The 13,148-nt window shown below is 42.1% G+C and overlaps 1 protein-coding gene across 1 annotated transcript in view; it reads right to left on the bottom strand.

Annotated features, from left to right (window-relative positions):
- Positions 1–13,148, bottom strand: part of LOC118373878 (peripheral-type benzodiazepine receptor-associated protein 1) — a gene marked incomplete at its 3' end in the record, with an annotated part of 283,366 nt that overhangs the window by 151,335 nt on the left and 118,883 nt on the right. Inside the window, 1 exon segment of the mRNA XM_052457506.1 lies at positions 11,296–11,931. Within this exon segment, the coding sequence (XP_052313466.1) occupies positions 11,296–11,931 (636 nt within the window).

Raw genomic sequence — 13,148 nt, forward strand, 5'->3', positions numbered from 1 at the left:
CCTGTATAGCCTAGCCACAGTCCTACAGTCCTTAGTGTTAGGTTATATTAATATCCTGTATAGCCTAGCCACAGTCCTACAGTCCTTAGTGTTAGGGTTATATTCATATCCTGTATAGCCTAGCCACTGTCCTTAGTGTTAGTGTAGTTATATTCATATCCTGTATAGCCTAGCCACAGTCCTACAGTCCTTAGTGTTAGGGTTATATTCATATCCTGTATAGCCTAGCCACAGTCCTACTGTCCTTAGTGTTAGGGTTATATTAATATCCTGTATAGCCTAGCCACCGTCCTACAGTCCTTAGTGTTAGGGTTATATTAATATCCTGTATAGCCTAGCCACAGTCCTACAGTCCTTAGTGTTATATTAATATCCTGTATAGCCTAGCCACAGTCCTACAGTCCTTAGTGTTAGGTTATATTCATATCCTGTATAGCCTAGCCACAGTCCTACAGTCCTTAGTGTTAGGGTTATATTCATATCCTGTATAGCCTAGCCACTGTCCTTAGTGTTAGGTTATATTCATATCCTGTATAGCCTAGCCACAGTCCTACAGTCCTTACTGTTAGGTTATATTGGTCCTTGTATAGTTTAGCCACAGTCCTACAGTCCTTAGTGTTAGGGTTATATTAATATCCTGTATAGCCTAGCCACCGTCCTACAGTCCTTAGTGTTAGGGTTATATTCATATCCTGTATAGCCTAGCCACAGTCCTACAGTCCTTAGTGTTATATTCATATCCTGTATAGCCTAGCCACAGTCCTACAGTCCTTAGTGTTAGGGTTATATTCATATCCTGTATAGCCTAGCCACAGTCCTACAGTCCTTAGTGTTATATTCATATCCTGTATAGCCTAGCCACAGTCCCTACAGTCCTTAGTGTTAGGGTTATATTAATATCCTGTATAGCCTAGCCACCGTCCTACAGTCCTTAGTGTTAGTGTATAGCCTAGCCACAGTCCTCATCCTTAGTCCTGTATAGCCTAGCCACAGTCCTACAGTCCTTAGTGTTAGGGTTATATTCATCCTGTATAGCCTAGCCACAGTCCTACTGTCCTTAGTGTTAGGTTATATTAATATCCTGTATAGCCTAGCCACCACAGTCCTACAGTCCTTAGTTAGGGTTATATTAATATCCTGTATAGCCTAGCCACAGTCCTACAGTCCTTAGTGTTATATTAATATCCTGTATAGCCTAGCCACAGTCCCACAGTCCTTAGTGTTAGGTTATATTCATATCCTGTATAGCCTAGCCACAGTCCTACAGTCCTTAGTGTTAGGGTTATATTCATATCCTGTATAGCCTAGCCACTGTCCTTAGTGTTAGGTTATATTCATATCCTGTATAGCCTAGCCACAGTCCTACAGTCCTTAGTGTTAGGGTTATATTAATATCCTGTATAGCCTAGCCACAGTCCTACAGTCCTTAGTGTTAGGGTTATATTAATATCCTGTATAGCCTAGCCACAGTCCTACAGTCCTTAGTGTTAGGGTTATATTAATATCCTGTATAGCCTAGCCACAGTCCTACAGTCCTTAGTGTTATATTAATATCCTGTATAGCTAGCCACAGTCCTACAGTCCTTAGTGTTAGGGTTATATTCATATCCTGTATAGCCTAGCCACAGTCCTACAGTCCTTAGTGTTAGGTTATATTCATATCCTGTATAGCCTAGCCACTGTCCTTAGTGTTAGGTTATATTCATATCCTGTATAGCCTAGCCACAGTCCTACAGTCCTTAGTGTTAGGGTTATATTAATATCCTGTATAGCCTAGCCACAGTCCTACAGTCCTTAGTGTTAGGGTTATATTAATATCCTGTATAGCCTAGCACCGTCCTACAGTCCTTAGTGTTAGGTTATATTCATATCCTGTTTAGCCTAGCCACAGTCCTACAGTCCTTAGTGTTATATTCATATCCTGTATAGCCTAGCCACAGTCCTACAGTCCTTAGTGTTAGGTTATATTAATATCCTGTATAGCCTAGCCACCGTCCTACAGTCCTTAGTGTTAGTGTTATATTCATATCCTGTATAGCCTAGCCACAGTCCTACAGTCCTTAGTGTTAGGGTTATATTAATATCCTGTATAGCCTAGCCACAGTCCTACAGTCCTTAGTGTTAGGGTTATATTAATATCCTGTATAGCCTAGCCACCGTCCTACAGTCCTTAGTGTTAGGGTTATATTCATATCCTGTATAGCCTAGCCACCGTCCTACTGTCCTTAGTGTTAGGGTTATATTAATATCCTGTATAGCCTAGCCACCGTCCTACAGTCCTTAGTGTTAGGTTATATTAATATCCTGTATAGCCTAGCCACAGTCCTACAGTCCTTAGTGTTATATTAATATCCTGTATAGCCTAGCCACAGTCCTACAGTCCTTAGTGTTAGGGTTATATTCATATCCTGTATAGCCTAGCCACAGTCCTACAGTCCTTAGTGTTAGGGTTATATTCATATCCTGTATAGCCTAGCCACTGTCCTTAGTGTTAGGGGTTATATTCATATCCTGTATAGCCTAGCCACAGTCCTACAGTCCTTAGTGTTAGGTTATATTAATATCCTGTATAGCCTAGCCACAGTCCTACAGTCCTTAGTGTTAGTGTTATATTCATATCCTGTATAGCCTAGCCACAGTCCTACAGTCCTTAGTGTTAGGGTTATATTCATATCCTGTATAGCCTAGCCACAGTCCTACAGTCCTTAGTGTTAGGGTTATATTAATATCCTGTATAGCCTAGCCACAGTCATACAGTCCTTAGTGTTAGGTTATATTAATATCCTGTATAGCCTAGCCACTGTCCTACTGTCCTTAGTGTTAGGGTTATATTCATATCCTGTATAGCCTAGCCACTGTCCTTAGTGTTAGGGTTATATTCATATCCTGTATAGCCTAGCCACAGTCCTACAGTCCTTAGTGTTAGGGTTATATTAATATCCTGTATAGCCTAGCCACTGTCCTACTGTCCTTAGTGTTAGGTTATATTCATATCCTGTATAGGCTAGCCACTGTCCTTAGTGTTAGGGTTATATTCATATCCTGTATAGCCTAGCCACAGTCCTACAGTCCTTAGTGTTAGGGTTATATTAATATCATGTATAGCCTAGCCACAGTCCTACAGTCCTTAGTGTTAGGTTATATTCATATCCTGTATAGCCTAGCCACAGTCCTACAGTCCTTAGTGTTAGGGTTATATTCATATCCTGTATAGCCTAGCCACCGTCCTACTGTCCTTAGTGTTAGGGTTATATTAATATCCTGTATAGCCTAGCCACCGTCCTACAGTCCTTAGTGTTAGGTTATATTAATATCCTGTATAGCCTAGCCACAGTCCTACAGTCCTTAGTGTTATATTAATATCCTGTATAGCCTAGCCACAGTCCTACAGTCCTTAGTGTTAGGTTATATTCATATCCTGTATAGCCTAGCCACAGTCCTACAGTCCTTAGTGTTAGGTTACATTAATATCCTGTATAGCCTAGCCACTGTCCTACAGTACTTAATGTTAGAGTTATATTAATATCCTGTATAGCCTAGCCACTGTCCTTAGTGTTAGGGTTATATTCATATCCTGTATAGCCTAGCCACCGTCCTACTGTCCTTAGTGTTAGGGTTATATTAATATCCTGTATAGCCTAGCCACCGTCCTACAGTCCTTAGTGTTAGGGTTATATTAATATCCTGTATAGCCTAGCCACAGTCCTACAGTCCTTAGTGTTATATTAATATCCTGTATAGCCTAGCCACAGTCCTACAGTCCTTAGTGTTAGGGTTATATTCATATCCTGTATAGCCTAGCCACAGTCCTACAGTCCTTAGTGTTAGGGTTATATTCATATCCTGTATAGCCTAGCCACTGTCCTTAGTGTTAGGGTTATATTCATATCCTGTATAGCCTAGCCACAGTCCTACAGTCCTTAGTGTTAGGGTTATATTAATATCCTGTATAGCCTAGCCACAGTCCTACAGTCCTTAGTGTTAGTGTTATATTCATATCCTGTATAGCCTAGCCACAGTCCTACAGTCCTTAGTGTTAGGGTTATATTCATATCCTGTATAGCCTAGCCACAGTCCTACAGTCCTTAGTGTTAGGGTTATATTAATATCCTGTATAGCCTAGCCACAGTCATACAGTCCTTAGTGTTAGGGTTATATTAATATCCTGTATAGCCTAGCCACTGTCCTACTGTCCTTAGTGTTAGGGTTATATTCATATCCTGTATAGCCTAGCCACTGTCCTTAGTGTTAGGGTTATATTCATATCCTGTATAGCCTAGCCACAGTCCTACAGTCCTTAGTGTTAGGGTTATATTAATATCCTGTATAGCCTAGCCACTGTCCTACTGTCCTTAGTGTTAGGGTTATATTCATATCCTGTATAGGCTAGCCACTGTCCTTAGTGTTAGGGTTATATTCATATCCTGTATAGCCTAGCCACAGTCCTACGGTCCTTAGTGTTAGGGTTATATTAATATCATGTGTAGCCTAGCCACAGTCCTACAGTCCTTAGTGTTAGGTTATATTCATATCCTGTATAGCCTAGCCACAGTCCTACAGTCCTTAGTGTTAGTGTTATATTCATATCCTGTATAGCCTAGCCACAGTCCTACAGTCCTTAGTGTTAGGGTTATATTCATATCCTGTATAGCCTAGCCACAGTCCTACAGTCCTTAGTGTTAGGGTTATATTAATATCCTGTATAGCCTAGCCACAGTCATACAGTCCTTAGTGTTAGGGTTATATTAATATCCTGTATAGCCTAGCCACTGTCCTACTGTCCTTAGTGTTAGGGTTATATTCATATCCTGTATAGCCTAGCCACTGTCCTTAGTGTTAGGGTTATATTCATATCCTGTATAGCCTAGCCACAGTCCTACAGTCCTTAGTGTTAGGGTTATATTAATATCCTGTATAGCCTAGCCACTGTCCTACTGTCCTTAGTGTTAGGGTTATATTCATATCCTGTATAGGCTAGCCACTGTCCTTAGTGTTAGGGTTATATTCATATCCTGTATAGCCTAGCCACAGTCCTACAGTCCTTAGTGTTAGGTTATATTAATATCATGTATAGCCTAGCCACAGTCCTACAGTCCTTAGTGTTAGGGTTATATTCATATCCTGTATAGCCTAGCCACAGTCCTACAGTCCTTAGTGTTAGGTTATATTCATATCCTGTATAGCCTAGCCACCGTCCTACTGTCCTTAGTGTTAGGGTTATATTAATATCCTGTATAGCCTAGCCACCGTCCTACAGTCCTTAGTGTTAGGGTTATATTAATATCCTGTATAGCCTAGCCACAGTCCTACAGTCCTTAGTGTTATATTAATATCCTGTATAGCCTAGCCACAGTCCTACAGTCCTTAGTGTTAGGGTTATATTCATATCCTGTATAGCCTAGCCACAGTCCTACAGTCCTTAGTGTTAGGGTTACATTAATATCCTGTATAGCCTAGCCACTGTCCTACAGTACTTAATGTTAGGTTATATTAATATCCTGTATAGCCTAGCCACTGTCCTTAGTGTTAGGTTATATTCATATCCTGTATAGCCTAGCCACTGTCCTACTGTCCTTAGTGTTAGGGTTATATTCATATCCTGTATAGCCTAGCCACAGTCCTACAGTCCTTAGTGTTATATTCATATCCTGTATAGCCTAGCCACCGTCCTACAGTCCTTAGTGTTAGGTTATATTCATATCCTGTATAGCCTAGCCACAGTCCTACAGTCCTTAGTGTTATATTCATATCCTGTATAGCCTAGCCACAGTCCTACAGTCCTTAGTGTTAGGGTTATATTAATATCCTGTATAGCCTAGCCACCGTCCTACAGTCCTTAGTGTTAGTGTTATATTCATATCCTGTATAGCCTAGCCACAGTCCTACAGTCCTTAGTGTTAGGGTTATATTCATATCCTGTATAGCCTAGCCACCGTCCTACTGTCCTTAGTGTTAGGGTTATATTAATATCCTGTATAGCCTAGCCACCGTCCTACAGTCCTTAGTGTTAGGGTTATATTAATATCCTGTATAGCCTAGCCACAGTCCTACAGTCCTTAGTGTTATATTAATATCTTGTATAGCCTAGCCACAGTCCTACAGTCCTTAGTGTTAGGTTATATTCATATCCTGTATAGCCTAGCCACTGTCCTTAGTGTTAGGTTATATTCATATCCTGTATAGCCTAGCCACAGTCCTACAGTCCTTAGTGTTAGGGTTATATTAATATCCTGTATAGCCTAGCCACAGTCCTACAGTCCTTAGTGTTAGGGTTATATTAATATCCTGTATAGCCTAGCCACCGTCCTACAGTCCTTAGTGTTAGTGTTATATTCATATCCTGTATAGCCTAGCCACAGTCCTACAGTCCTTAGTGTTAGGGTTATATTAATATCCTGTATAGCCTAGCCACCGTCCTACAGTCCTTAGTGTTAGGTTATATTCATATCCTGTATAGCCTAGCCACCGTCCTACTGTCCTTAGTGTTAGGTTATATTAATATCCTGTATAGCCTAGCCACCGTCCTACAGTCCTTAGTGTTAGGGTTATATTAATATCCTGTATAGCCTAGCCACAGTCCTACAGTCCTTAGTGTTATATTAATATCCTGTATAGCCTAGCCACAGTCCTACAGTCCTTAGTGTTAGGGTTATATTCATATCCTGTATAGCCTAGCCACAGTCCTACAGTCCTTAGTGTTAGGGTTATATTCATATCCTGTATAGCCTAGCCACTGTCCTTAGTGTTAGGGTTATATTCATATCCTGTATAGCCTAGCCACAGTCCTACAGTCCTTAGTGTTAGGGTTATATTAATATCCTGTATAGCCTAGCCACAGTCCTACAGTCCTTAGTGTTAGTGTTATATTCATATCCTGTATAGCCTAGCCACAGTCCTACAGTCCTTAGTGTTAGGGTTATATTCATATCCTGTATAGCCTAGCCACAGTCCTACAGTCCTTAGTGTTAGGGTTATATTAATATCCTGTATAGCCTAGCCACAGTCATACAGTCCTTAGTGTTAGGGTTATATTAATATCCTGTATAGCCTAGCCACTGTCCTACTGTCCTTAGTGTTAGGGTTATATTCATATCCTGTATAGCCTAGCCACTGTCCTTAGTGTTAGGGTTATATTCATATCCTGTATAGCCTAGCCACAGTCCTACAGTCCTTAGTGTTAGGGTTATATTCATATCCTGTATAGCCTAGCCACTGTCCTTAGTGTTAGGTTATATTCATATCCTGTATAGGCTAGCCACTGTCCTTAGTGTTAGGGTTATATTCATATCCTGTATAGCCTAGCCACAGTCCTACAGTCCTTAGTGTTAGGGTTATATTAATATCATGTATAGCCTAGCCACAGTCCTACAGTCCTTAGTGTTAGGTTATATTCATATCCTGTATAGCCTAGCCACAGTCCTACAGTCCTTAGTGTTATATTCATATCCTGTATAGCCTAGCCACAGTCCTACAGTCCTTAGTGTTAGGGTTATATTCATATCCTGTATAGCCTAGCCACAGTCATACAGTCCTTAGTGTTAGGTTATATTAATATCCTGTATAGCCTAGCCACTGTCCTACAGTCCTTAGTGTTAGGGTTATATTAATATCCTGTATAGCCTAGCCACAGTCCTACAGTCCTTAGTGTTAGGTTATATTAATATCCTGTATAGCCTAGCCACTGTCCTACTGTCCTTAGTGTTAGGTTATATTCATATCCTGTATAGCCTAGCCACTGTCCTTAGTGTTAGGGTTATATTCATATCCTGTATAGCCTAGCCACAGTCCTACAGTCCTTAGTGTTAGGGTTATATTCATATCCTGTATAGCCTAGCCACTGTCCTTAGTGTTAGGGTTATATTCATATCCTGTATAGCCTATCCACTGTCCTACTGTCCTTAGTGTTAGGGTTATATTCATATCCTGTATAGGCTAGCCACTGTCCTTAGTGTTAGGGTTATATTCATATCCTGTATAGCCTAGCCACAGTCCTACAGTCCTTAGTGTTAGGTTTATATTAATATCCTGTATAGCCTAGCCACAGTCCCACTGTCCTTAGTGTTAGGGTTATATTCATATCCTGTATAGCCTAGCCACTGTCCTACAGTCCTTAGTGTTAGGGTTATATTAATATCCTGTATAGCCTAGCCACAGTCCTACAGTCCTTAGTGTTAGGGTTATATTAATATCCTGTATAGCCTAGCCACAGTCCTTAGTGTTAGGGTTATATTAATATCCTGTATAGCCTAGCCACAGTCCTTAGTGTTAGGTTATATTAATATCCTATATAGCCTAGCCACTGTCCCACTGTCCTTAGTGTTAGGGTTATATTCATATCCTGTATAGCCTAGCCACAGTCCTACAGTCCTTAGTGTTAGGGTTATATTAATATCCTGTATAGCCTAGCCACAGTCCTACAGTCCTTAGTGTTAGGGTTATATTCATATGCTGTATAGCCTAGCCACAGTCCTACAGTCCTTAGTGTAAGGGTTACATTAATATCCTGTATAGCCTAGCCACAGTCCTACAGTCCTTAGTGTTAGGGTTATATTAATATCCTGTATAGCCTAGCCACAGACCTAGAGTCCATAAGGGGTATAGCCCAAGGTTAACCTCACACACACCAAAACACACCCTCACTAAATACAACCTACCCTTTCCAGTGATCTGTGGCAACGTCAAGATATCCCCAGCCCCCAATTATCCAGAGCAGGATGAGACAGGGCAAGGCAGGGCAAAGCAGCTAGGAAAGTCTTTGGTTGGAGAGTCGGCTGGAGTCTTAACATTACCTACCATCCAAAACCCTCTCACCGCTACCACGGCAACAGAGAGAGGATTACTGGACTGTACCATTCTGTTGCTAGAGAGGGAATTAGAGTGCACAGCCATACAACATGGCCCCTTTCTGTGGCATCCGTGTGTGTGTGTGTGTCATTCTCTGTGTGTGTGTCCCACAAATTACAGATTACCACAACCAGAATTCTCATCTAAGCTGCAAAGAGAGACGTGAATTTTAACTCAGAAACTTTATGCACAATTCTAAATGCAATTTATTATTATTATTATTATTATTATTATTATTATTATTTTTACCCCCTTTTTTTGAGGTCTCATTGCTCCAACTCCCCAAAGAGCTCGGGAGAGGCGAGGGTGGAGTCATGCATCCTCCAAAAACATGACCCGCCTAACCGCGCTCCTTAACACCCGCCAGCCAGCCGCATCAATGTGTCGGAGGAAACACCGTTCGACTGGCAACCGAGGTCAGCCTGCAGGCACCCGGCCCGTCACAAGGAGTCACTAGAGTGCGATGAGCCAAGTAAAGACCCCTGGCAAAACTCTCCCCTAAACTGGACGACGCTGGGCCAATTGTGTGTCAACCTGGGCTGGGTTGTGGCACAGCCCGGGAATGAACCCGGGTCTGTAGTAACGCCTCCAGCAGTGCGATGCATTTCCTTAGACCGCAGTACCACTCGGGAGGCCAAAGATTGATTTATTTTTAAATCAGTTTTATTTTATTAATTTGTATCTTAATGAGCCTGCAACCAAAATGTGAATATTTCCTGATTTTTTAATTGTACCTTTATTAACTTGGCAAGTCAGTTAAGAACAAATTATTATTTTCAATGACAGCCTAGGAACAGTGGGTTAGAGCGTTGGTTGACCCCGAGCTGACAAGGTACAAATCTGTTGTTCTGCCACTGAACAGGCAGTCAACCCACTGTTCCTAGGCCGTCATTGAAAATAAGAATTTGTTCTTAACTGACTTGCCTAGTTAAATAAAGGTAAAATAAAATAAATAACAAACTGCCTGTTCAGGGGCAGAACAACAGATTTGTACCTTGTCAGCTCGGGGCTTGAATTTGCAACCTTCCGGTTACTAGTCCAACGCTCTAACCACTAGGCTACCTGCTCTAACCACTAGGCTACCTGCTCTAACCACTAGGCTACCTGCTCTAACCACTAGGCTACCTGCTCTAACCACTAGGCTACCTGCTCTAACCACTAGGCTACCCTGCCCCCCTGTGTGGTGTATAATGGTGTTACGTCTCGGTGTAGTGGAGTGAATGTGCGGGAAAGAATCATTTCGAAGAACTCTTTAGTCATCGGTGTTGCAGAGAGAGAGCTGAGGAAGCATGTGACTTGTGTCTCTTGATCTGGCCCAAATTCAAGACAGGGAATCATCTCATTATGTCCTCTGGCAGTCAGGCAGATCACTGTAGTCAGCACAGCACACATACCCATTATATAACAGCAGCGAATGCCAACGTAAACAGACACTAAGCCAAGAAAAAAAAAAAACAGCAAACCAAATTCCAAATTAACAAATGCAAACGCACAGCACATAATCCTAACTGTCCTGCCTGACTGCAGGGCTACAATACTAAAGGCCCATCATACACCCATTCGCCCCTTGTAGTGAAGACACATGACCCGGTCCGTGTCTGTCAGCTAGCTTCTCAAATTTGGCCCTAAACACGGTGCGTCACATCACTGCTTGCACTGCCTTTGGGAAACGCTACAGAACTTGCTGTACTCATTCCAGAGCAGCTGGATGGTTTAAAATCTTAACATCTGGACAGAGGAAAACTGGAGGCAAAATGTGTTGTTTCGGGATAAATAGCACTTAGATGGACACTTAGATAGACAGCTGGTACTTTCAGGTTGTACATGTTTCTGGGGCTTGTAGTCATGTTTTACATAATATTCTAATGACTGACGTAAGGTGGGAATATACCATTTGAAATATATAAAAAATAATTTGAAAATGTGGGCGTGATTTGTGCATTTAGGAGTTTTCTATTGGTTACATTGCAACAGTGAAGCTCAATCAAGCACAGCTAAAGTATTTGAAATTATTTCAAATTGTTTTTGAACCCAGGTCTGTTGATTTGAGCTTGCCATCTAACAGCGCAACAGGATTTCAGTTCTTATACCTCAGTCGGATGTAGTGTACTTTATCATCAACAGGGGGCAGTGTTAGGACTTGGGCAGAGCAGCCTATGGCTGAGAGAGAGCCAGCAGGGGTTAGTGTTGTAACTGGGCAGAGCAACCTATGGCTGAGAGAGAGCCAGCAGGGGTTAGTGTTGTAACTGGGCAGAGCAGCCTATGGCTGAGAGAGAGCCAGGGGTTAGTGTTGTAGCTGGGCAGAGCAGCATATGGTTGAGAGAGAACCAGGGGTTAGTGTTGTAGCTGGGCAGAGCAGCCTATGGCTGAGAGAGAGCCAGGGGTTAGTGTTGTAGCTGGGCAGAGCAGCCTATGGCTGAGAGAGAGGAAATAGATCCAATCCTTCCTTACCTTCTCCTCCCTTTCCTCCTTTGTTATGCAGGGCCTTTCGTGTCCGTTGTGTTTCTTGCCAGAGGGATCTTTACAGGAGGTGTCTTTACAAGAGGTGTCTTTACAAGAGGTATCTTTACAAGAGGCGACTCTGCAACAGGCGTCTTTAGAAGAGGTGACTCTGGAGGAGGTGTCTTTACAGGAGGTGTCTTTAGAGGATGTGACTCTGGAGGTGTCTTTACAGGAGGTGTCTTTATAGGAGGTGACTCTGGAGGAGATGTCTTTAGGGGAGGTGACTCTGGAGGAGGTGTCTTTAGAGGATGTGACTCTGGAGGAGGTGTCTTTACAGGAGGTGTCTTTAGAGGAGGTGAGTCTGGAGGAGGTGTCTTTACAGGAGGTGTCTTTAGAGGAGCTGAGTCTGGAGGAGGTGTCTTTACAGGAGGTGTCTTTAGCGGAGGTGACTCTGGAGGAGATGTCTTTAGGGGAGGTGGCTCTGAAGGAGGTGTCTTCACAGGAGGTGTCTTTACAGGAAGTGTCTTTAGGGGAGATGACTCTGGAGGAGGAGATTGACAGTTGCCTCTGGAGCCTCAGCACCTCCTTCTGGGACTCCCTTAGCAGCCTCTCAAACTCCACTACGCCAGACGGGACTGGGGAGCCCTGCAACACATAGAGGTCAAAGATATTTCAACATACAAAAATATATATATTTGCCCCCTTTCTAATTTTCTCTATTTTTGTATATTTTTGACAATGAATAGTATCAGATCTTCAACCCAAAACCTAATATTAGATAACGGGAACTGGAGAGAACAAATTACAACAATTACATACTTATTTAATTTATTTCATGAACAAAGTTATGCAACACCCAATGCCCCTGTGTGAAAAAGTACTTGCCCCCTAACACTCAATAACTGGTTGTGCCTCCTTCAGCTGCAATGACGCCAACCAAACACTTCCTGTAGTTAGTTGTTGATCAGTCTCTCACTTCGCTGTGGAGGAATTTTGTCCCACTCTTCCTGTAGTTGTGGATCAGTCTCTCACTTCGCTGTGGAGGAATTTTGTCCCACTCTTCCATGCAGAACTGTTTTAACTCAGCGACATTTGTGGGTTTTCAAACATGAACTGCTCGTTTAAAGTCCTGCCACAACATCTCAAATGGGATTAGGTCTGGACTTGGACTAGGCCATTCAAAACATTTCAAATTTGTTGCTTTTTAGCCATTTTCACATAGACTTGATTGTGTATTTTGGATAATTATCTTGCTGCATGACCCAGCAGTGCTTCAGCTCACAGACAGATGGCGGCAACGTAGCCTAGTGGTTAGAGCGAGTTCAAACCCTGAGCTGACAAGGTACAAATCTGTCGTTCTGCCCTGAACAGGCAGTTAACCCACTGTTCCCAGGCCGTCATTGAAAATAAGAATGTGTTCTTAACTGACTTGCCTGGTTAAATAAAGGTAAAATAAAATAAATAAATAAATGGCCTGACATTATCCTGTAGAAGTGTCTGATACAGAGCATTCCTTCTATTTTAAGGCAAGTTATCCAGGTCCTGAGGCAGCAAAACATCCCCATCACACTCCCACCACCACGCTTGACCGTTAGTACGGAGGTTCTTACTGTGGACCGTTTGGTTTCCATCCAGGCATAATGGGACCCATGTCATCCAAAAAGTTGACTCAAATTTGCCACAAAAGCACCTGGATGATCATCAAGACTCGTGGAAGAATGTTCCACGGAGAGATGAGTCAGAAGTATAACTTTTTTTGACGACATGTTGATGAGTATAAGGGGGAAATTACTTTTTTTTTCACACAGGGGCATTGGGTGTTGCATAACTTTGTTTCTGAAATAATTAATTATTTTAATTAA

The sequence above is a fragment of the Oncorhynchus keta genome, chromosome 11, assembly GCF_023373465.1.
Source record: "Oncorhynchus keta strain PuntledgeMale-10-30-2019 chromosome 11, Oket_V2, whole genome shotgun sequence".
Taxonomy (NCBI): Eukaryota; Metazoa; Chordata; class Actinopteri; order Salmoniformes; family Salmonidae; genus Oncorhynchus; species Oncorhynchus keta.